Raw genomic sequence first — 23,712 nt, forward strand, 5'->3', positions numbered from 1 at the left:
GTGCACATTAATTTTGTATGCTTCTTCTATCCATTCGTAACTCGCAAGTGGTTTGATGAATCGTTTCCTAATGTCAAAGTTTCTGTGAGTTTTGAGCGAAAAACATGGCGCGTGAATCGCAGTTGATGGCACAGATAGTAAGTATACTATCTGGTTCTGGAACAACATGTTAAACAAAAGAACAATTTGATTGCTCAACGCTAAAGCGGAAGATAGTAATAAAATAAAACTATAAGTCGCGCCCCTCGTCCATTTTGAACTAGTGCTTTTCCGCCAGTTGTTGCTTTTGTTAATACCAAACACAACAATTACGAGTCAATTGTCAGTTCCATTAGCGATACAAACAGAAAGCGAACCCATTAATTAAATTGGGAATCAAACGTGGCGCCGTTGCGGGAGCTTAGGTCAACTTATTTTTCGAGTACCTAATTGCCAGAGTTTTGAGTATTTACCGTGCGGCAGCTCAACGGCAACCGACTCTTTATACCCTGAACCCATGGAATATTTGTAAAAAGAGGGTATAATGATTTCGCGTGTATCAGGCAGAAGGAAGCATCTCAGGCCCCCAAGCATATACATAAATATTTTAGATCGAACTGACGAGCTGAGTCTGTTTAGCCATGCTCAGTCCTAGAGTCTTGAAAAATTGAGATAAAACTTGATATACCAGAACCAGAACGATTTTTAGAATGATCGGACTACAAACAAGAATGAATAAATTCCTCATACATAGTGTCCGACAAAAGGGAAGAAGAAGCGCAGCTGTATGTTTTTCTATATATTTCCCTAGAATATAGCTAGAATTTTTGAAACGGTAGCTTGGCACTGTTTTTAGTCAGGTACTCCCGGCTAGAGCACTTCTACTTGTTTTCAATGCAAATGTTGCCGGTTCGACCGCTTATGCAAACAAAACTGGGACTCTCTATTATACACTTTATATATACACCTGTTATATAAGAATGGAAGCGAGTGAGTGATTCAAGTAGTCAACGTGGTCGCCGTCGTCATTTTGTATAATCATTGAAAAGAGGGCCCCAAAGGTCTCGACTTTGTGCCTTGCGTTTTCGGGAAGCACTTTGTGTAATTCGCTAATGAATCATACGATGAGCTATCAGTGGGCCGATTTGATGCGTGTCTCTTCTAAGTTCATAAAACCTCTAGGGATTCTTGTCTATAAGTGATTTAAAAAAATAAGGCTTCTACTAGTGAGTACAATTAATAAAGCTTATGAATCTTTTTTAAGGCAGTCAAGTTTACATATAAGTTTTATTTTGCGCTGGAATCGATCAGTGCCTTCAGATGTCTACCAAGCGAATAACCTATATAATATTTACAGTGATGGTATTTACAATGATGGGGAAGGAGATGTTTAAATAATACGCCTCGTAGGTAGGTCGTCGAGGTGTACCCTTCGGAGGCGCCTCTCTCTGATAGGGTCAGCCAGGACCCTGCCTAAAGAATTTTGTTAGGCGGAGATCGCGTTAGATGGCGTCTGTTGTCACTTACTTTGGATACGGACGGATACCTTGCGTGCGAAACATAGTAGAAGATTTTGATGCTTAAGAATTATGAAATTAATACATTATTTAAATTCAGATTCAACATTTCGTAAACCAGTTGGTATAACAATTTGTATAAAAGCTATGTGCACTACAACTTGTGTAACACATTATTTAAACAGTTAACAGTACAAGTGCTAGTATACCAGTTGTTTGTATAACACATTGTGAGCAGCTTCAAATGAATATGCACAGTGTTAAACCTGTTTGTTGTATAACAATTGCCAGTATTATAGGACTATTACTAAATTAAGCTTATAAGAAACTGTACAGGAATTCATGACAGCCTGCACGTTGTTGTATAACAGTTATGATTATTAAAACATTTAAAGGATAGGGATACAAATGATTTAATATCTTATAAGAAACTGTGAAGGAATTCATGACAACTTGCTCGTAAGGAACTTGTTCAATTTTTTGTATAACAGTTACCAGTGTAACACCTTTAGTATAACAAATCAACGCAATATAGAGATAAAGAGTAATTTAGTTTGATTGGTTTTTACTACACTAGCATTTTATATAACAGTTAATATAACAGGCTATAGAATAACGGTTGCATAACAGCAAATATGAGCAATGTATAAGAGCCTTCGCGTAGTAATTGTTTGTGTATAACAGTTTAATGCGCTGTCCATGAACTATCAAGGGATCATCAATCATGTCGTAAATTGGCAACAATTCAACAATTGCAATTTCAAAAAATTACATAAAACGCATTCAATGACATTTCGATGCATTTTAACGAATCTTTTGCTGAAGGTTCCCCCCGCTATCGGCCCCTGCATTCCTACGACTAATTAACGTAAAACAACAAGAACAGAAAATTCCGCCTAAATGTGTTATTTTTCGCTGTTTAATTTTTGCTAAGAGACGCTTCCGGTTGCATTTGTATAATTGCATGCGGAAGCCGCAAGCAGACAGGAAGATAGAGAGAGGGAGAGAGATAGAGACAGTGTGGGAGAGAGAGAGAGAGTGTTAGTGGGCGATATACTACACACGCCCACTATTTAGACAGACATTAAAAATGACAAACTTGCATAGAAATCACTTGGGCTCTACGATGATAATGACAGCTTTATGGGTTTGTGCATTGCCCAGTCGCAAGTGTCTCAACTCGAACCAAGGTCAGGGCAGAGAGTTTGTTGCAGTACGCTATAAAATTCAATGAGCGGAAAGTTCAAAGTTCGGGCTCAAGGCTAACTTGCATGTCGGCCAACTGTAAACAGTATACATAACTGTGTGTTTCTGTGTGTGTGCGTGTGTGCGTGTGTGCAATAGGTCAATGCAGAGGTCAACGACACGTGTCTGCCCTCAAGTTCTGAAGGCACAAAGCTGTTGATAACAATATTCGTATATTGAATTCCCCTCAACATCAAATATCAAATTTTATAAATACAATAAAAAAAAGGAAACAAAACTAAATGTATCAAAACAAAATAAATCGCATTGCTCAAATTCGGCGCTGAGTCATCGAACTGCAAGCCAATCTCTATATTTCTTTTCGATTCCCAAATAAAAGTCAGCAAAAAAATATATGTAATTGGAGCTCTCAGCTCTACCCCTACCAAAAGTAAAAAACTTGAGAAATTCGCATAACTTGACAATTTTCTGGAACTTTTGGCCAAATGTTGGGCGCATGTTCAATGCATGACGCAGGGCGACAAACTTGACCAAATATGATTATATATGCAAATAATACATATATACTTTATATATATAGTTACATATCCGATTCCCAATTACGTTCAAGGTAAATGCTGGCCACTTAAGCCAACTTATTTAACCAAGAAAAAAGTAAATAAACAAACAATATGTTTGCCTGCCGTTGAAATTTTTAGATATTTTCACAGAGCTAAAGCGAGTATATTGGCTTCCCAATATTACACCCAATATTCTCTAGTGATCTTATCCAAAGATCGAGTTAGAAATATTACAGCCACGCCCACAAACTGATATTTCACAGCTTGAATATCACGCATTCCATTTATCAAGAAGCGTCAAGAAAAAGCTGGCTTTACACTATTAACAGAGTATTGCACAGTCAGTTTCACCCGACTGCACTTACTTATTTTTAACGTGCGTCCAATCCGAGCGGTCAATCAAAAACGTAAACACATTCTTTTTATTTGGGCTCTCAACTTGTTGACAAGTTGCACCCAAAATAACAGCAACGACTAAATTTACTGGCTGCTTATCTTAACGCCTGTCTAGTGGGGGTCTGTCTTGGTTAAACGGCGGCGCTTTGATAAGGCTTATCAGTGATTATGAATTTTCAATTTTCAAGCAGTGACAGCTGTAGATCTGATAAGTTTTAAATATTTTATAAACTTGACCTAAATGCGCAATTCGGATTCCACGAGAAGCACAGCTATGAGCTAATACACGCCAATCCATATGCATGTATGTATGTATGTGCATATGTGTATTCCCCTTTATATACTTTCACTTTCATAGCAGCGCATGCGTTGAGCCTTTCGCTCTACTTAGACTTAATTTTTTATTTTTTGGCATAGAACACGTTTTTGTCTTTTGCGTTCTCTTATTTCGTAGTTCTTAAAGATTTGTTTGCTTTTTTTTTGGGTCTTTTATTTATATCGCTCTCAAAAGAAAGTGGGCAGTGAAAAAGGTGTGCGCATTAAGCACTAAACATTTACATTTCACCCTGTTAATGTATTTTCAAGTGGAAAATGGCTGTTCAATTGCACTAAGCTTGCCCGTGCACATTGCACAAGGTCATTATTAATGAGAAGTGTTGTTCATTACGCTGATGGCCACGCCATGTTTGGTATGTAAACAAGAACCACCCACAAATGCCGCTATGCTGTTAGCTTTAACAGCGCGCTGTTAGCGGGTAGCATCATACAGTTGGAAACCAATGTCTTTTACTCTCCCACACACGCTGTTCTCTCTCTTGTCTATGCTCTCTGGCACTTGTTTACGTATTGCACGTGCACAGTTTTCCTTTCATTCTTGCGTACTCAGTCTGTGCTGGCATTTTTATACAAGCGGTCGTGTGCTTGTGTATGTTCTTTTTAGCCGCGTGTGTGTGTATGTGCGTCTCAATAATTCGCTTTAATTTACACAAATTTGATTACAGTTGTGGTTAAAGGCGGCGGGGGCCTGGTTGCTTGCAACTTAACCTCAATTGAACTTACGCTCGATTGCGCAAATATTTCAACAGCTTTTCTGTGCGGCTTAAAAATGTAATCGATAATCGTAATTACACATCAGGGCTCAAAATTGTCTTTCATGTCGCCTATTTATCATAGTTGCCTGCCACTTGTTTCTTTTTTACACTATTTTCGTTAGTTTACAGTAAAAATAGAACTATGCTTGCGGCCGCCGCTGCTGCTACTACTGCAAATAGTCTTGTCTCTCTCGCACGTTGTTATTGTTTTTTCTTACGTCGCGATAAAGTTTATTTAAATCCAAGCAAAGCGTGCTCTTAAAATACCAATCAGCTTTAAAGTGAGAGTAACTGTATACCATATATGTATGTGCCATTTGTATTTATTGAAGCTTTGAATTGCCTGAGTGGCCTGAGTGGCTCACTCGACAAGATTGTCATAAGTGTTATCGAACCACTCGCACTGGCATAGGTGAAAGAAGTTTTAATATTGGTCACCTGCATTGTAGGTCCTTTTCTTTAGCCTCAATCTAATAATATCTTTGATTCTGTGAAAATACTAGTTTTACCTAAATTTAACGAATATTCTTCCTAATTCTTAATATATTTTTTAAGCGGACGAATTTGCGGGTTTCTTGTTAAGATAGCTGTAATATATTTGTATGCAAATACATACTTACATCCGACAGGCGATCAGGTGACCAAAATGTCACAAGCAACATCGTTTCGTTTGCTTAATGCACAGTTTGTCATTGTTTATGCGTGTATGTGGGAGTGTACCTAGAGAATTCACAACTGAGCGCGAGAACAACAAAAACAAGCAAAAGAACCGCAAAAGCACAGCAGCAGCTGCTGCTGCAACAGTAACAATGCAAAACAAAAGCTATACGCGCATTGACACTGCGGCCATGTGGGGGTAGTGGGTTGAACTTTTTTCAAGTGCGCAGTCGCTGGTCGCTGACGTTGCCACTGTTAAGTCGCTTAACAGCAGGCAAATGTTTGCACAAACTGTTACAGCTACTGTTATGCCAATGTAAATTTGTTAATAGCTTGCCCAAATAGAACAATAAATATAAACACACACCGCAGACATTGCTCGCATTTATAAATATAATAACGCAGCAAACAAATAAAAAAATAATATACATATGTATGTATATAAAAACACGCGCGCAGAGGCGTTGGCGTTGACGCTGACGTTGTCTGCAGCTTTGACTTAATTTAGGTGCGTTCAACTTAACGACGTTTTTCCACGCGCGATAAAGAGGCAAAAAGCACAAAGCTCTTTAACAAGTGCAAGTGCAAGCAAGAAGAAGAATCACAACGACATTTGATGTGCTTTTCATTTACAGAGCGAGGATTATGTGACTATTACAAACAAAAGAGAGCGAGAGAGAGAGAGAGAGAAGAGTGCAATTATTAAAACTTAAGTAAATAAAAAAAAATTGACAAACACATAAGCTGCTATTGACAAAAACAAAAACAACGGACAGCACTTGTTTTACACTGCGCTATAAAAGTGTAACAACGGCGACGAAATGCACGGTATCTCCCATCTCTACAGGCAGCACGCCGTGGAGAAACAAATAAGCGTTGGCAGCGCCGGCGTCGGCGCCAGCAGCACCGACAGCTGGTCCCAGCAGAACAGCGTCAAAAGTTCCTATGAGCCATCCTCTCTGCAGGGCCATACACTGTACAGCATGGAATCGTCCTCAAATAGTTCCAGCAGCAACTCAAACAACTCAAACAATTCGACCTTGGGTGGCGTCACGGGCAGCGCCTTTGGCCAATGGCAGACGGAGCGGCACTCACAGCCACAGGCCGTGCCGGACGCCCACAAATCGTTGGCCAATCATCATTACAACAACTCGCCCTTCCAGAAGACCAGCGGCGGCGAGCAGAGCGGACAGCGTAGCTCCTATGACAGCTGCTACACCAGTGGATCCGGCATCAGTGGCAGCCTGAAGCGCACACCCTCCTCGAAGCGCAGTTTCTTCGAAAGATCTCACAGTCCGGCAATTTATGGCGTAAGCAGCGATAAACCAGTTGTGTTTGACCCTGTTTGGACTGCAGCATTTGAAATTGCGTTATATTTAGATCAGCTTTTAAACGTTTGTCATCGAATCACGCAAAATCTGTCAAGTCCATCTCTAGGAGTGTCACGATCTACCGATTAGTGATGACAATTTTGTTAGAGATGCATTGCATCAAGATCATCTATTATAATAGCCGTGATTTATCGATCATTGATTACAATCGTTAACTAGTGTTGAAATTAAAATCTATAGATAACAAGCAACAGGCGAATGCTCGACTTGAACGACATTACTACAAATCGCGACTTATCTACTAAATTAGAATTGGATTTCGGTTGATATTAATACTTATGTAACTCGTAGGAGATGTGATTAATAATAATGTTCACTCCTGTTAACCACAGGTAAACTGACGTATTAAGAAGGGGCAAGTTCATCTTGTATACAATGTATCGATTAGTTGACTTAAATATGAGAAAGATTGGTTAGACAAAAAACAATTTATTCGATGCACTTTTACTAGGGATAGATGATGAGAAATTAGAAACAAGTGCTGTGGTCTCTCATTCAGGGTGCCATCGCAATCCAACTCAACCAACCCAATGAATCCCACATAAACGCACATATTCCTTGCAGAGCATGCGGCGAGGCGCACCCGAATTCGGTTCGCCGCCAGCAGCACAACCGTCGGGCGGTTACTTTCCACACGATCTCGACGACATCTATGAGACCCAGGCGGATCATCAGTATTTCACGCACACGGGCGCCAGCGGACAGCAGCGCAGCTCCGAGCGACCCACCGCCATATCGATATTTCACAGGGTGAGCGCCGCAGCCAACACTATGGACGACTACAGTGCCGGAGGATCGCGTCAGTCCGTGTACAGCATAGACAGCGGCGGCTTGCCAGTGCCCGCGGGACGACATCGGTTCGACAATTCATCGTTTGCCAAGAGTCTCAGCATTGACGAACGGGAGTCGGGTCAGTCGCCGCACAAGGATGGGCAGCTCAAGCAAAAGCACCATCATCACCATCACCATCATCATCATCATCACTCTATACAGGAGATGTTGAAGAATTTTGGGAAAAAGATTCACATGTGGCCGCGCAAGCATCACGATGCTCAAAGTGTTTGCACATCACCGCAGAACGATCCACAGGAGAATTTTCGCACACGCTCCAAGAGCTTAGATGTGAACACGCTCAGCCGACCCAATCGCATTTTGGAGGACTGTGGAGAGACCTATAAGATCTACGATCGCATCGTCAACGAAGGTAAAATGCGTTATCAAACACCTGGTACTTGCTGTCTACCCACAGTTAGGCTTAGTTTAAGCTCTTCTCTATGTGAATACAGTTACCTTATATACCTTTCCTTACCTGTGCTCTTCTCTTTTATCAGGTGCTCACATGCGTCGCGCTTCGGCTGACTTGGAGAAACGACGCGCTTCAGTTGGTGCTGCCGGCCGTAGCTACCGCGGCGACGGCACCCTAGATCCTCACCATGCAGCCATACTGTTTAGGGACTCGAGAGGCGTAAGTAATCCCTTTTTTAGAGACTTACTTTAATTGTTTAAGTTTTGTTGAAGATTAGTACTTATTATTTCCCTTGAGAGACTTAGATACAACATAATGTATACGCCAAAGAGAACCTAAAGCTTTCTTCTTCCTCTCGCTCTCTCTCTCTCTGTTATGTCTGATTTCAGTTCTCATTTTGCTATTGAAGCCTTTAAATGTTAAATTCATCTAACGTATCTGTCTAATTGTTGAAGTTACCAAAAAGTTAACTATTCATCACATCCTGTTCTTCCATATAATGTATATATTCCTTAATATCATTATTTATTCTTGAATGAAATTCCCTTAAGAGTTTTCAAAAGTTTTGTGCTCCTCTCTGACATAAGTTTGACATTGACAAATGACTTAAGTTATTTGTTCATCTCCTTCCCTTTCCCTTTTCATTCGCAATTCGTTAACGTAATTTGCCTTCTGGGTCAGCTGCGACTATAGTTTTCTTGGGCTTGTTGCCTACCGCAAGCTTTTCGTTACAAGCAGCTTACTTTGCGTCTCTTTTTCCCTGCAGCCCTCGAGTATGCAGCACTTTTAATGCATATGTATGCTAAAATTGCCGCTTAACAGCTGTTAATGTACAGTGTCAATAGCTTCAAAATGTATTGTTCTTGTTTGCAACAACAGTTTGATGTGGTTTTTCCTGTTAATAATAATAATGATAAGTCGAAAACAGTTAGTCATCAATTTATTAATTTAATCAATTGGAGTGTGCGCTGCTCCAATTTGAGCGCATTGTCATCAAACGTTACCATTATCGCCAAGTACTTTGTTTTATGTTTTGTTGACGTAACCACAAGGTCAACGTTATTGGCTTAAATGTTCTTACAAGAGCCTTGTTTACAATTTTTTCACACTCCGCAACGTGGTCATTAAGGCGGAACTGGTTTTTTGCCACAATTATTGCGCTTTGTATTGCCAAGTGCGACATTTTACGCTCATAACAAGAATAGCTAAAGTCCTCTCTTTAATGCTCCTGACGTCAGCTGCGGTGAAAGCCTCGCATATTTACTTATTATGTGTGTGGTTGTGTGTATCTCTGCTAATTATGATTAATTATCGCGCGCATTTCACATAATTCATATGCCATTGCCTCATGCGTAGTTTAACTGAATTTGAATCTTAATTTGAAATTGAATTCTCTCTCAAAACCAACAATCTTCGTCACAGTTTACTTAGTTTATCAGCCCCTCGAATAAATTTACAAAAGAAGCTTTTCACTTCTGTGCGGCCTTCTTCGACGCGTGCTCTCTCTGTAACGGCGCTGTTAGCAGTCGCCACCAGCTTATCCCATATGTGGGTGAGCACTTAGCACTTGGTACTCTCTTTGCCTTTGCTCTCTCACGCGCTCACTATTTGTTGTTTTTTTCTTCTTTTTTTGAAGAAGCTTCAAGAATGCGAGCAAATGAATGCCATGCTATTATACACTTGCATAGCCAGAGTATATGTTTATTACTATGCAACTGGTAATCTTTGCAGTGCAAAGTATTTAGGTACAATTAATTACAGATTAAACGACACGCAGTTGATTCTATAAACCTCTTTATTAGCCAACTAATAGCTAACTCTAACCACATAAATATTGATAAATATTCAACGGCATGAAAACCTTTTGTTTAGAGTGTTTGAACTTCGATACGCCATAGATTGGTCTCTCTTTGCCGTATATGTGTTTGCTTAAGCTTTAGCACTCACACACGCACACATATACATACATACATACATATGTGACGATCATATGGCAGCAACGCTCAACAAACTGTTAACCAGTTTACGTTTACATTTGGGAGCGCGCAGACGTGCCCGGAACCGAGAATAGCAAACAGAAAAAGCAACGGTCGCTTGCGAATTTTCCAACATCTACGCATTGTTTCCATTACAAGCGAGAGCGTTTTATCAGTGCATGCGTGAGCTTGTGCGTGTGTGTGTGAATACTAAATATATTTAAGTGCGCGTGTGTTTGTGTATTTTTACATGTATCGCCGTCGCTATTCCGCCTTTGAGTCGAGCACGCCTCGCATTGGCGTGCTGCCGTCTGCATCAACGGCAGCGGCTGCGGCAGGTGTGTCACAGCAGACAGCTTCCAAATTACCACACAACAAAAACAACAGTAATAATGGGAAATTAAGCGTGCGCTTTGACCCAAATCTGCCCGATAATGACAGCAATAACAACAACAACAGCAGCAGAGAGAGAAAAGGCGAGAACATTGGCGGCAGCTATGACAGCTTGCATGCGAAGGTTGCGCGCAAGGCGCGCTCTCTCAGCAATTCGCCGCTATACAGAAAGAAGCGCTACAGTCATCTGCCCACGCTGCTGTCAAATAACGGGCCCACGGCCAGTGCAAACTATCAGCTGCTAAATAGCGCAAATCTCACAGATATTGTGGACGGTCAACGTCAATCGCAGCACGTAAGCAGACGCGATGACAACATCAGCTCCAGCAGCGGCAATAGCAACAACAATAATGGCAAAACAAAAGTCAAACAAAAAGATGGCAAAAAGCTTTCAGCGACTCTGTCGGCTGCAATGCCGGCAGTTCTGCTCCGTCGCAAGGCAACAATAAACCACAACAATAACCAACAACTACAACAGCAGCAGCAACCGCTGCAGCCGCTGTCGCAGCAACAGCAGCGCAACAACAATAGCAATAGCATTGCAAATGGCTTGGTGCCGGGCAAGCGTCTATCCGCAGGTCATTCACCGGCAGCTGCCCACAGTGAACTGTCTGCAACTGGACTGCAGCAGTCACTTGTCTATCAGCGACGCAGCAGCAGCAGCCAAAGCACCCACAATTCTCCCCGCCATTCGTCACCCGCTCCTGTGCATCAGTGCCTGTTGCTGCGGCGACGCAGCGACTACAGCATTGAGCAGATCGAGCAATGGAAGCGACAGCAGCAACAACAATTGCAGTCAGGGCGAAAAATTAGCGTAAGTTGAGAGAGTGAGAGCAATAGCGGGGGACTGGGATATCGTTGACAGCTAAGCTTTCGAGCATTTTGTTTTTGCTTCTTTGTTATTGCATTTTTAGGCATTTTTATCTTGCATTCACCTTATTTTGCCAAACAGCCTTTGCTGGCGCTCAGTGTCGATTTAATTGCCTTGACGCGTCTGTCGCATTTGGTAATTTTTAGCAGCTGAGAGCTTGTTGAGAAATGAGAGCTCAATAAGCTCTCTCTCTCTCCCTCTCACTCTCTCATTCACTCACTGTATAATTGTTTACAGAGATTGCAAACTGTTAAAATGCCTGTGTGCATATGGCACTTACGAACGCAGCTTGTTCCACAATTGCACATTTCAATGCTAATTTTAAATGAAACTATTATTTTATATACTATATGCGAAAATGTATGCACACAGAACGCACAACAATTCTGGAGAGTGGAAAAGAAAGAGAGAGAAAGAGTGAGAGAGAGAGAGGAGGGAGGGAGTAGTTCATAAATATTTAATTGAAGTTTGCATTCTTTTATCTGCGATTGCGTCGCCCATTTTGTGATTAAGCGATTACGTCTTTGAGAACTGCTCGCTATCATTTATATCTACACACATATGTACACATATACTACATATGTAGCTACATACATAGGTGTGTACATAGGCTTTACAGTTATCAGACAATTTGAAAACGTGCCAATCATTGCTTGACCCAAATATAAACATTTTTGTTCGGTCTCCCGATCGGACCTTGGAAATGATAATGGAGGCTGCCCCCAACTAGTGTAATCAAATAATATTTGTTAACTCACTTAGTACACATGTTCTATTTGAGTAATTTATCTGACAGCTTTTATCTTTTTTGGTGTATATACTGTTAAAAGTACTTTGCTTTATGTAAAGCGCTTTAATACGCATTGTAAATACATTTGTATTTATATTTTGGTAACACGTTAAATAATTATAACGTTATTTATATAACGTTCACTTGAATATGGTACTTGACGTAAACGTTACGTTAACATACCTAGGTTTTTGCCTACCGTAACATAAGAAAAATACTTTTTTGTGTAGTGTGAATCCCACTAAGTTCATTCATCCGTAACACATTCTTACGTATTGTAAGCTAGATTTATATTTACATTAAAGAGCGTAATACAAATTTAAGCTCTTTTAACATAAGTATGTTGTTGCTTACGTAATGTTAGCTTCTATGTTGGGCGTATTACGTATTAGATGAAAATCTTCTACTCCTTGAAAAACCCACATCATTCTGTTAATGGCTTATTACGCAACGTAATTATAACAAATTTATATTTTTTTCTTTCTTTGCAGTTACCCCGGGCCGACCCCTTCTTAGACAAAGTCAATCTATCAGATTTCGGTAAGTAAACGAAATAGTACCTCTCTGAGAGGGTAAGGGGAAGTCTGTTAAACAAATTCAAATATCGTTCAAATAAATTAGCAGCCACTCTTGGCAACTGATCAAGAGGCCGAGACAGCAGTTTTTTTTTTTTTTTTTTTTTGTACGTCGGCACACGACGCTTAACCACTAAGAACAGATATATATTATATATATATTTTTTGATTTAATCAAAATCATATATCACAGGGATTAAATGTACAGAATTTACGTAGGCGTCCAGGAGACACAAACATTATATAGTTATGTACATACATATATACCTACATGCGCATATATTATGTGTATGTATATGTTTAGGTACATGTATAGGGTCCATTAGTGATGCGTATCTATTTGACGTGGATGCCGAACACACCTCCCTGTTTTTAATTTCATTTGCGCTAATTATAAGCTCCTAAGTACGCCCGAAAATGATCTATCTGCAATTCCCTTCTACCTCTCTCTCGCTCTCGCTCTCTCTCTCTCTCTCTCTCTCTCTCTCTCTCTCTCTCTCTCTCTCTCTCTCTCTCTCACTGTCTGACTTCTCTGTTTGCCTTTTTGCCAATTGAAATATGTGCAATTTGTTGCCAATTTGAGGCATTTCATGAACATCATTAGCGTCATATTCAATATGATAGTTGGTACGGATCTGCCGCTATAGATTATAAAATTGTTCCGCAATTTTTGGTTGTTTATTTCAGCACCAGGCGAGCTGCGAGTAATTTAGAAATTGATTTTAAATATACGTTGGTGTACACGCCTTCTTCTCTCATTCTGTAGATTTATATACCCTAGCGGAGACTGTTTACACTTTGCCATGGAATATGTAACGATCATATAAAGTGTATATATTCTTGATAAGAACAGCTAGTCTCTGAGCCTAAAAGAACTAGAATAATTATCAGATATGCAACTAGTGCAGAAATTAGTACATGTTCTATGTATTAGGATGTATTTAATTATTATAACCGTGTTACTTCCAATGAAAACTCAATGACTGTTACATTTGACGCTATCTTAAGCATGCAAATTGCAATGAATTGTTTGTACTTTATTTAAGTTTTTTGATGTTGTTCCTATGCATTGAATTTTGCGTTTAAAACCGAAATTTATAAACAATTTTCTGAAAGTACTTTGGTACAATATGTATAACTCTTTTATGCTGGGTGAGGGTATTTAATGTTCGGCTGCTCGCTCAACAAAAGAATTCTTTCTTGTTTTTGTGTTGTTTTGTTTTGCGCTATACGCGAAAAAGTTTTCGCTTTTCCGACCAGTGGGAAAAGCGAAATATACAAAAACAGCAACAGACTGTAGAATCAGTTTATGATAAAATCCCGAGACGTTTGGACGGGCGACATATAAACAAGCAAACCTCCGCGCTTCAAGAGAAAAAAGAAGACAATATATACTAACTGTTAATAGAATATAACAAATATATCGAAATGTTCGACATTAACTAACGATCGGGCAGTCCAAAGTGCAGTTTAAGGTCTAAGGCCGACACCCGCCCCCGCTTTCCCACCTTCTAAAAGACGTTAGTCATTCTTGAAGAATTTAAAAGAAAGAAATCGCTCAGACGAATACGAATATTCGTCTATATATTCATTGAGGCGCCGCGACGCCAGCCCACAGCAGCAGCAGCACCCACAATTGAAATTGTTTTGCAATTGTTTAAAAAAAAAAAAAACAACAACAATGAATAATGAAAAAGAACTCAAAGCATTTTAATTAACTTGTGCGCGACGCGCTAAAACAAAAAGAAATATAAAAAAAAAAAACGATATACAAAAAAAAAGAAGAAAAATCAATCAGAACAGCAACAACAACAAATGCTCAAGCGATAATACCCAAAGAGATATATAGCTAGATAGCATACAAACACACACATACACACCCTCCCCCCTACACACACACACACACACACTCACTCACACACACAATGCGATGGGAACAGCCTTCACCTTTTTCTATTTGCCTCTTTTTTTCGTGTTTTTTATCATAGTTTTTGCATTTAACGCTTTGGCCTGGCAACAAACTTAAAACAAAATTCATTAAACATTTTTAAAGGCTCCATTTTAAAATGGAAACATGTTTCGGGCATAGATATATTTAAGATTATATTTCGTTTAACTCGAGCAACCTTCGCTTTTTATTTAGATTTCGCTTCTGCTCTCTTTTTGGCAGCTTTGTCAACGCGGACAGCGCATAATTTGTTAAAAAACAAATATCTGTGCGAGATGAAATAATAAAGACGAAGCAAATATATGAATTTAAAAAATCAAAATCAAAATACGGGCAAGGAATAATCTGCATTTCTTTATTGAATGGAACTTCGAAGTTGACCAATTGTACTTAAATTAAATATTTCAATACTTGTAAGAGTTGAACCTTTGGGTTCAAGTATGGAATGGAGTTATATTTTGAAATTGATCAAAAATGATTAAATAGATAATCGTGATAAAAGCACAAAATAAGAATCAATTGCTGCTTCTACCATACTCTCATATACTCAACCCCCTTGGGGCTTGACGTTGATCCATTTGGATGTCCAAATTTCTAAATTTTCCCATTTGCCAAATAGTTTTCCTCTTTCTCCATCAGCTCAAAGTCAAAGGCACTTGCCATAAATTTTAATATCGCATACTTGTACATCTTCAGCTATTTTCTGGGATACGTTGAGCGCGCGTGTCAGAAACAGAGGGGTTAGTAGTGTTTGCGCGGGCTAATTAATTTCTTGGCACAAATATTTACCCACATTTTTTTAAGAGACGCTCCGAATACCCAGACAATGCATAATATTTTGTTCAGATTCGGGTTCTGCATTTATCAGCCGATGACAGTTGATGGCGGAGGGGCTTTTGAATATTCTACTTTAGATGACATAAATTTATTTGATAAACACCCTACGAAACGCCTCACTGTTTATTCGTATACGTAGAGCACGTCGCCCCTTTTAAGGGGCCTCTCTAGCGGTAATTGCGTGAAATGGTCGTGTTTTGATTAAGAGCATTTTGTAGCTGCGAAAATTGTAGAAACTATTCTTGCGCTCGTCAATTTGTTTTTGGCTGTTGCTCGTTCTTGCCACACACTTTTATTTTTACGCTAAATTAATGTTAATTAAAATGTCTAAATGTAATTTATTGAAATGCAGACCAAAAGCAAATTTATCGCTAGCTTTCGCAAATATATATCACAGCAAACAGCAAGCAGTTGTCGTCGTTGTTGCTAAACTGAATAACAAATAGAATAACAATTGAAAATAAATATTTAATACTTTATTTTCGGTGCATTTGTCATTTGTTTTACGTGTTTATGAGATGGTAACAGTGAGAAGCGCGTGGAACGGTGCGTCTCTGTAAAGCCTCTGTTAGGCTGCTGTTAAACGCCAAATTGAACATTCAATTAGCGCTGTGATATCAAATCGATTGTGTGTGCTCCAGTTAATTGACAGCCTCCATTGAGCTGATGGTGCCTCGCTGTGGCTCATCTCAGGCCACCCGCTAGACCGCGCAGCACCGCTCCCCGCATGTTACAGCTGCATTTTTACTCGAATCATGCGGGCCGCTTGGTGCTCGGCGGCAGCGGTCGACCCACCGATGTGCTCTACTATCCACTGGAGAGCATCAAGGAGTTTGAGCAAATCTCCGACGGCTGGAAGCGTCTGCTTGCCCAACTGCTCAAAGAAGGTGCTGGGAGTTGTAGCTAAAATTGAGTGCAATTATTGCATTAAGAGTGAAACCTAATATCAACCCATTTCTTACACTGTGCTCTCTCTTATCTTTTTCAGAGGAGGACGACTCACAGATCTTTGTCAAGTTCTTTCGTTTCCACAAGAGTTACGATCTGATACCCACCTCCGCAAAACTGGTCGTCTTCGACACTCAGCTGCTGGTGAAAAAGGCCTTCTATGCTCTGGTCTATAATGGTGTTCGTGCGGCCCCGCTCTGGGATTCAGAGAAGCAACAGTTTGTGGGCATGCTGACCATCACAGACTTTATCAAGATCTTGCAAATGTATTATAAGTCACCCAATGCGTCCATGGAACAGCTGGAGGAGCACAAACTGGACACGTGGCGCAGTCAGTATTATATTTAAATAATATATATATATATATCTATTGTTTTTATTTTATGAGTTTATTGATTTACTTTACTTGATTTCTTGATTTTCAGGTGTGCTACATAACCAGGTGATGCCCTTGGTCAGCATCGGACCAGACGCTTCCCTTTACGATGCCATCAAAATTCTCATACACAGCCGCATTCATCGACTGCCTGTGATCAATCCAGAGAATGGCAATGTTTTGTACATATTGACACATAAACGCATACTGAGGTTCCTGTTTTTATATGTGAGTACACGCCATTAACAACTGCAATAACAAATATCAAAATCATGTTGCATATTATAATATAAGGCATTATTCCACTCGCTTGCAGATTAATGCATTACCAAAGCCCGCATATATGGAGAAGAGCTTGCGCGATCTGAAGATCGGCACCTACGACAACATCGAGACCGCCGATGAGAACACCAGCATCATCACAGCGCTCAAGAAGTTTGTGGAGCGCCGCGTCTCGGCGCTGCCACTGGTCGATTCCGAGGGACGACTCGTTGACATTTATGCCAAGTTTGATGTGATTGTGAGTGTAACCTGAAGTTGATCCATAGAGTAGTCCAGTATATTGATTTACATTTGTCTTAATCCTTTAACAGAATCTCGCTGCCGAGAAGACCTACAACGATCTCGATGTTTCGCTGCGCAAGGCGAACGAGCATCGCAACGAGTGGTTCGAGGGCGTCCAAAAGTGCAATTTGGATGAGTCGCTGTACACGATCATGGAGCGAATTGTTCGCGCCGAGGTGCATCGCCTGGTCGTTGTCGATGATCAGCGCAAGGTGATTGGCATCATTTCCCTCTCAGACATATTGCTTTATCTGGTGCTGCGGCCGAGCGGCGAGGGTGTTGGCGGCTCGGAGAGCTCGCTGCGTGCCTCCGATCCCGTGCTGTTGCGCAAGGCAGTCGAGGTGGAGTCAGCGGAGACAGCGCCGCCGCGCAGTCCATCGGCTGCCAGCTCCGGCAATCGCAGCCTGATCGAGGACATACCCGAGGAGGAGGCAACCGCAGCGGGTGCGCCAACGCCGGCGCCGAAGGGCGATGCTGATAGTGATAATAATAAATCCGCCAGTGAAGACAAAGCCAACAATAATAATCAGCATGAGCTGGCGGCGGCGTCAACGGCGACGACCAATGGTGATAGCAATAACAGTCCAGCCGAAGTGTCCTTTGCCGATGAGGCGCATGAGCAAGCCGACAATGATGTAGGCGGCGATGACGATGATGACGACGATGATGATGATGAAGAGGATGATTTGCATCAGGATCGTGAAGTGGAGCGCAAAAAGGCAGCCGCTGTCGCAATTTCTGCGGCGGCGCGAACAGGCAAAGAGAATGAGGATGAAGACAATGGGCTAAGCAGCGCCGTTTCCGCTGCCTCGGCGCTCGGCCAGACGCTGGCCACGCCTACGGCGCGCGAAATGGCGCTGGTTAGTGAATAAACTGTTAATTTAAACAACAAACAAACAACCCAAAATACAAACACAAAGTGAGCAAGCAAAAAGGAAATAAACAATAAAAACATATATTCAGAGAAAAAAACAATTATATTTGAATATTATTAGTTGTTAGGCCCAAAAGTTATGATATATGAGAGAAAATATGATTACAATTATAAACTATTATTATGATTATGTATTTTACAACAAGCAACTAAAAACACAACAACCCAACCAACCACACACATACACACCTGTTAACAAAAATGTTTATATATATATTATATTTAAAAAAAAAACAAAAAAAAAAAACAAAATCAACAAATTACATTAGCATGTCTTAAAATTTTAAATTATGTAATTGATTATTATATAATAGTTTAGTACAAGTCATAAATTAACAGTTGTTTCTATTTAATATGTTTGGACTAAAAGGATACTAGGATGTGTGTTCCTTTCAAATCCGTAAAGGAACAGATAAGCGTTAAGTTTTGAACAGGTTTTCATTTTAGAGAGCTACTTCTAACTTCGCAGTTAACTTAAACACTTGGAAAAAATATGGTAATAAGGCAATAAGATAAAACTCTTTGATTCGTATTCAAACATTGTGTCAAGGTTCCATTAACAAGCACATTATCGGCAAAGCGAATTAACAAATAAAAAATCGTTTTAATTTGCCAACCTACAATATTTCTTGAATTTCCTCATTCACTTTTTTCAGTTATAATTAATTATATTTTTGTTTCTGGTTTGTTTGAGACCGTGCCTGGCATTATCCTATATATACACAAGCAACATTACAGATTAATATAAGAAGTAAACACAGGTCTAGTCATACGACATTTGAAATTGATAAGTATGGCGGCTACATGGCGCTATACTCATCGATATCGATACTACAAGTATCGATAGTCTGCGATAACAAATATGAGCCCATCACTGATAAACGTAAATTGAGGCGCAGAAGTCACAAGCGGCCAAAGAAGTAAAAAAGAAATAATAAAAAGATATGTAAAATATTTGTTAATTCGTTGTGATACTTATTATTGCTTTAATAAATTCATTTCAAATAGAAAACGAATTTCACCACAGTATCGATACCTATTACTATATGCACATAAAACTATTGCAACAATATTGCCATATCAAGCGCTTAAATATTATCGGTATCGATATAAAATCAACAAACCAATTCGCACGTGCATATTCAAAGAGCATTTAACTGGCTGTCTTTATGCCGAATTGCAATTGTGTTTGGCGACAACATGAATTATTTTGAGATACGGGAGCTGCCCGGCAAGGGTCGCGCCATGATAGCAACAAAAAATTTCGCAGTCGATGAGATCATTTTCGAGGAGGAGCCGTTCGTGTCACATCAGTTCTCCTGGAATATCGCCTACGGCTACGCAGCCTGTGATCATTGTATGCGACCGGTATGTACGAATTTTAACTTCGCAGATGCTTCACTCATTCCGGATTACTTTCAGCTAGAGACACTGCTCGAGAACGTGCGCCGTTTGGCCAATAACCAGGCAGTCATGGTGCCCCTAGTGGAACACGATCCCACCGCTGCCTGGTTTTCACAATTTACGCAGTGTGCACGCTGCAAAGTGCGCTACTGCTCGGAAGACTGTTTGGTAGAGGCACAAAAGCGCTATCATCGTGTGGCCTGCATGGGCGCCTTTCGGGCGGACGACACACACCCCATCAACGTGCTGAATGAGACATGGAAGAAGATGCACTATCCACCAGAGACGGGCACGATAATGCTAATTGTGCGTCTGATGGCCATGTATAAGCAAAGCAGTAATAAGACAGAGTTCCTGGAGCAACTGCAATCGTTTCAAGCTCTGATTGTCAATCGCGAAGAGAAGATCTACCACAAGATGCTGGGCGAGAACTTTGAGCAGCAGATGGAGCAACTATATACGGCATTTTGCCATGCATTCAAGGACGAGGAATTCGCCATGGCAAGTGCCGCCTAAAGCTTGCGTTTTATTCAGCTTAAAGAAGTTCACTCTACTTCACAGTTCACCACACCGGATGCGTTCAAGACCCTCATGGGTATATTGGGCACGAATAGTCAGGGCATTGCCACCAGCGTTCTGGCCCAGTGGGTAAACAAAGTATCCGACTTGCCGCTGTCCGATGCGGACAAGGAAAGTCTTGATAAGGTCATCGACCAACTCTACGCCAAAGTGGGCGACTGTAAGTTGCATTTCGCATTTTTTGTTACCAGCTTATTAAGTCCCCATGTTAAAACAGTTGCAGGTGAATTCCTCAACAACGAAGGCTCGGGTTTGTACATACTGCAGAGCAAGATAAATCACAGCTGTGTTCCGAATGCACAGTCAACGTTTCCCTACTCCAACGATATAGTCGTACTAAAGGCTGTGGCGCCCATACAGAAAGGCGATGAGATATGCATTTCATATTTGGATGAGTGCCAGCTGGAGCGCAGTCGCCATTCCAGGCATAAAACGTTGCGCGAAAATTATATATTCGTTTGTCAGTGTCCCAAGTGCAGAGCACAAGCTACAGATCCAGATATTACCAGTGATGAGGAGGAGGACGACGACGAAGACATGGACGACTGCGAAGAAGATAATATGCAATAAGTTGACTCCTTACTTAAAATGTACATGTTATACCCTCTAATTGGGTAGTTTTTAATTACGAGCAAATTTTACGCCAAAAATAATTCTACTATTATTTGAAGGTAGATTTAAAATCAGGGGTTCACTGCAGAATGATAGAAACAGAGCACCAGGATCCCAGGTTAATCAACGGAGGAAAAATCATAAGAATTGTTTTACAACATAATTAATTATGTCTTGATATATTGAATATTGTGGGCACCAGACAGGAGCCAAACTCAAAAATAAAATGGGTCTTTATTATGTACAAATCGGAAAATTCAATGGATCATCGCCTGAAAATTTTACCGATATGACAGCTTTTTAGACAATTCTATAGAGTTTTACGTGTCCTTAAAAGAAATGAATCGTGATTTGGACACACCGATGTGGTTAGACAGCTCGCCTTCTTTCTAATTGGAATTTTACTAAGCCTACAGATTTGTTTAATTGGAAATTATAATACTTAAATAATGACATTTAACAGTCAGTTACTTTTTTATTTTTCAAAATAACCCCTTGTTTTGAAGAAATGTACAAATAATGTGCATCGAGCTGCCAATAAATCTGACAGACTTTAGAGTTTTCGACGATATGGCAACGCTGCTCCAGGAAATATATTTGCGTCATAAGAATATGGCGAAATTGCAGTTTTCCTATTGCGTTGCAACGTGTAATCTTTGATTCATTTAGTTATATCATCATATAGTCCATGTTCGAGTAAGAATTTTTGTTAAAATATGCGCAACGAATTAATCTGCCTGGCCCTGGTTTTATGCACGCTACACAGCGCCTGCGGTTTATACTTTCACATGTCGGAAACGGAGCGCAAATGCTTCATTGAAGAGGTGCCCGATGAGACAACTGTGATTGGTAAGCAGCGTCCTTGCCTGCTGGCTAAAGATCTGACACCTATTCTCTCTTGCAGTCAATTACAAGGTGGAGCTATATGATCCGGGTTCAAATGGCTTTATGCCATCTTCACCCGGCATTGGTATGCATGTAGAGATGCGCGACAGCGATGATAAGGTGATTCTGTCGCGCGTTTACAGCTCGCAGGCCCGCTTGTTGATTATATCGCACACTCCCGGGGAGCATGTCATCTGCATGCATTCCAACAGCACTGCCTGGTTCAATGGTGCCCAGCTTCGAGTGCATCTAGATATTCAGGTGGGCAAGCATGCCATCGACTATGTTAACGTGGCACAAAAAGAGAAGCTAGACAAAATGCAGTTGCGCATACTCCAGCTGCTCAACCAGGCTGAACAGATAAGAAAGGAGCAGAATTATTATCGATATCGGGAGGAGCATTTTCGTCACATCTGCCAGAACACCAATTCGAAAATCTTGTGGTGGTCGCTTACACAGTCTCTGCTCCTGGCCTTCCTTGTCGGTAATGGTATGCGTGCGGCCCGGCTCTGGAAACCGGAGAAGCAACAGTTTATGGGCGCGGTGACCATCACAGACTTTTTCAAGATCTTGCAAATGTATTATAAATCACTCAATGCGGCCATGAAGGAGCTGGAGAATCAAAAACTGGACACAAAGTGCAGTCTGTATTATTTTATAAATATTCAGCGTCCAAATAAACTTAGTTTGATCTGCTTCTTAGGAGAGCTAGACAACCAGGTAATGCCCATGGTCACCATAGGACCGGACGCTTCCCTTTTCGAGGCAATCAAAGTTCTCAGGGACAGCAGCATTCAACGACTGCCTGTGATCAATCCAGAGAATGGCGATGTCTTGTACATTTTGACAGAAAAAAGCATACTGACACTCATGCTTTTGTATGTGAGTACAAACCATACCTAAATGAATTAATCAAAATCCACATAATAAAAAGTAGGTCCATTAGGTTCGCGTTCATAAAAACTTTTGTTGGTATACAACCCGAATCAAGTCGAATATAGACTTAAATACAAATTAATATGTTCAGCACTCTGAAGTTGAATATTCTTGTAGACATTTAGCTTGCCCTTATTCAGATTTGAGAGGATAATACCGATTACCTTTCGAGGAAATTAAGAGGCGTATTCAGAACTTGAAATATTCCCAATGTGTACTCTATTACACATCTCATGTGAGTAAGAAGGATATTTATAGCTATGGCATTTTCTCATAGGGTTAGTAAAAAAATTATACTCGACGTGATACTAACTGGCAGATTAAATAAATCATTTTGCACGTTATATACTTATTATCCGTTTTCTTGAAGATTAACGCGATACCACAGCCCGCATATATGGAGAAAAGTTTGCGCGATCTAAAGATCGGCACATACGACAACATCGAGACCGCCGACGAGAAAACATGTATCAAGATCGAATCCCTGGGGCTCCTCGACATTTTTGCTAAGTTTGATTTGATTGTAAGTGCAACCTGGAGTTGACCAATTAGTCTCACAAACGGATTAACCTTGGTTTACATTCCTTACAGAATCCCACTACTGCGAAGATCTATAACGATGTCGATGTCTCGCTGCGCAAGGCGAACGAGAATCGCAACGAGTGGTTCGATGACGACCAAAAGTGTAATCTGGACGAGTCGCTGTACACGATCATGGAGCGCATTGTGTGCGCCGAGGTGAATCGCCTGGTCGTTGTCGATGATCAGTGCAAGGTGATTGGCGACATTTCGATCTCAGAAATATTGCTCTATCTGGCACTGCGGCCGAGCGGTGGGGGTGTTGTCGGTTTGCAGAATTCACTGCGTGTCTCCGATCCGATGATGTTGCCCAATAAAACACATAATTAACACATAATTACAGAGATAAACAACAACTAGTGATGTAGCTGGGAGTGACCTACTTCTAACAAAACCAAACAGAGCACGCGGTTGCTCATAATACACTTTTAACTATTAAGCTATAAAGATTATTATTTTTAA

General features: G+C 40.6%; 3 protein-coding genes across 13 annotated transcripts in view; all 3 read left to right on the forward strand.

Annotated features, from left to right (window-relative positions):
- The window catches only part of LOC115770918 (5'-AMP-activated protein kinase subunit gamma-1), an 85,829-nt gene extending 67,393 nt beyond the window's left edge, over positions 1–18,436 (forward strand). For 7 of the 10 annotated variants that reach the window (XM_030716369.1, XM_030716370.1, XM_030716371.1 and 4 more), the window contains 6 exons: positions 8,129–8,262; positions 12,565–12,613; positions 16,422–16,712; positions 16,807–16,985; positions 17,074–17,277; positions 17,351–18,436. In XM_030716369.1, the coding sequence (XP_030572229.1) occupies positions 8,129–8,262; positions 12,565–12,613; positions 16,422–16,712; positions 16,807–16,985; positions 17,074–17,277; positions 17,351–18,193 (1,700 nt within the window). In that variant the 3' untranslated portion in view covers positions 18,194–18,436. Of the gene's footprint in view, positions 1–6,059; positions 6,717–7,361; positions 8,002–8,128; positions 8,263–10,137; positions 11,227–12,564; positions 12,614–15,923; positions 16,321–16,421; positions 16,713–16,806; positions 16,986–17,073; positions 17,278–17,350 lie in introns of those variants that run through there. The other 3 variants (XM_030716372.1, XM_030716375.1, XM_030716374.1) reach the window with 3 other exon arrangements.
- A 938-nt stretch (positions 18,437–19,374) lies between these two features.
- On the forward strand, positions 19,375–21,247 carry LOC115770684 (SET and MYND domain-containing protein 5). Its single transcript, XM_030716070.1, has 4 exons — positions 19,375–19,623; positions 19,678–20,160; positions 20,221–20,398; positions 20,456–21,247. The coding sequence occupies exons 1-4, from the start codon at positions 19,456–19,458 to the stop codon at positions 20,806–20,808; spliced, it is 1,182 nt and encodes a 393-aa protein (XP_030571930.1). The 5' UTR covers positions 19,375–19,455; the 3' UTR covers positions 20,809–21,247.
- A 185-nt stretch (positions 21,248–21,432) lies between these two features.
- On the forward strand, positions 21,433–23,600 carry LOC115770579 (transmembrane emp24 domain-containing protein eca-like). 2 transcript variants are annotated; one of them, XM_030715902.1, is made up of 5 exons: positions 21,445–21,699; positions 21,755–22,378; positions 22,439–22,617; positions 23,042–23,194; positions 23,263–23,600. In XM_030715902.1, the coding sequence occupies exons 1-5, from the start codon at positions 21,567–21,569 to the stop codon at positions 23,578–23,580; spliced, it is 1,407 nt and encodes a 468-aa protein (XP_030571762.1). In that variant the 5' UTR covers positions 21,445–21,566; the 3' UTR covers positions 23,581–23,600. The 2 variants fall into 2 exon arrangements, with proteins under 2 accessions (XP_030571763.1, XP_030571762.1); XM_030715903.1 differs by lacking the exons at positions 23,042–23,194; positions 23,263–23,600 and adding an exon at positions 22,682–23,015 and having other exon boundaries at positions 21,433–21,699.
- Positions 23,601–23,712: the final 112 nt, after the last annotated feature.

The sequence above is a fragment of the Drosophila novamexicana genome, unplaced genomic scaffold (genome assembly GCF_003285875.2).
Source record: "Drosophila novamexicana strain 15010-1031.04,08,12 unplaced genomic scaffold, DnovRS2.1 tig00004560-arrow-pilon, whole genome shotgun sequence".
NCBI classification, from domain to species: Eukaryota; Metazoa; Arthropoda; class Insecta; order Diptera; family Drosophilidae; genus Drosophila; species Drosophila novamexicana.

Excerpts from the sequence above, each read along its gene's own strand:
- LOC115770579 (XM_030715902.1), top strand. The coding sequence starts at position 21,567 with ATGCGCAACGAATTAATCTGCCTGGCCCTGGTTTTATGCACGCTACAC. Across the intron at positions 21,700-21,754 it reads CGATGAGACAACTGTGATTG|TCAATTACAAGGTGGAGCTA; the intron begins GTAAGCAGCGTC and ends TCTCTCTTGCAG. Across the intron at positions 23,195-23,262 it reads TTGCTAAGTTTGATTTGATT|AATCCCACTACTGCGAAGAT; the intron begins GTAAGTGCAACC and ends CATTCCTTACAG.
- LOC115770684 (XM_030716070.1), top strand. The coding sequence starts at position 19,456 with ATGAATTATTTTGAGATACGGGAGCTGCCCGGCAAGGGTCGCGCCATG. Across the intron at positions 19,624-19,677 it reads GTGATCATTGTATGCGACCG|CTAGAGACACTGCTCGAGAA; the intron begins GTATGTACGAAT and ends GATTACTTTCAG. Across the intron at positions 20,399-20,455 it reads CTACGCCAAAGTGGGCGACT|TTGCAGGTGAATTCCTCAAC; the intron begins GTAAGTTGCATT and ends ATGTTAAAACAG.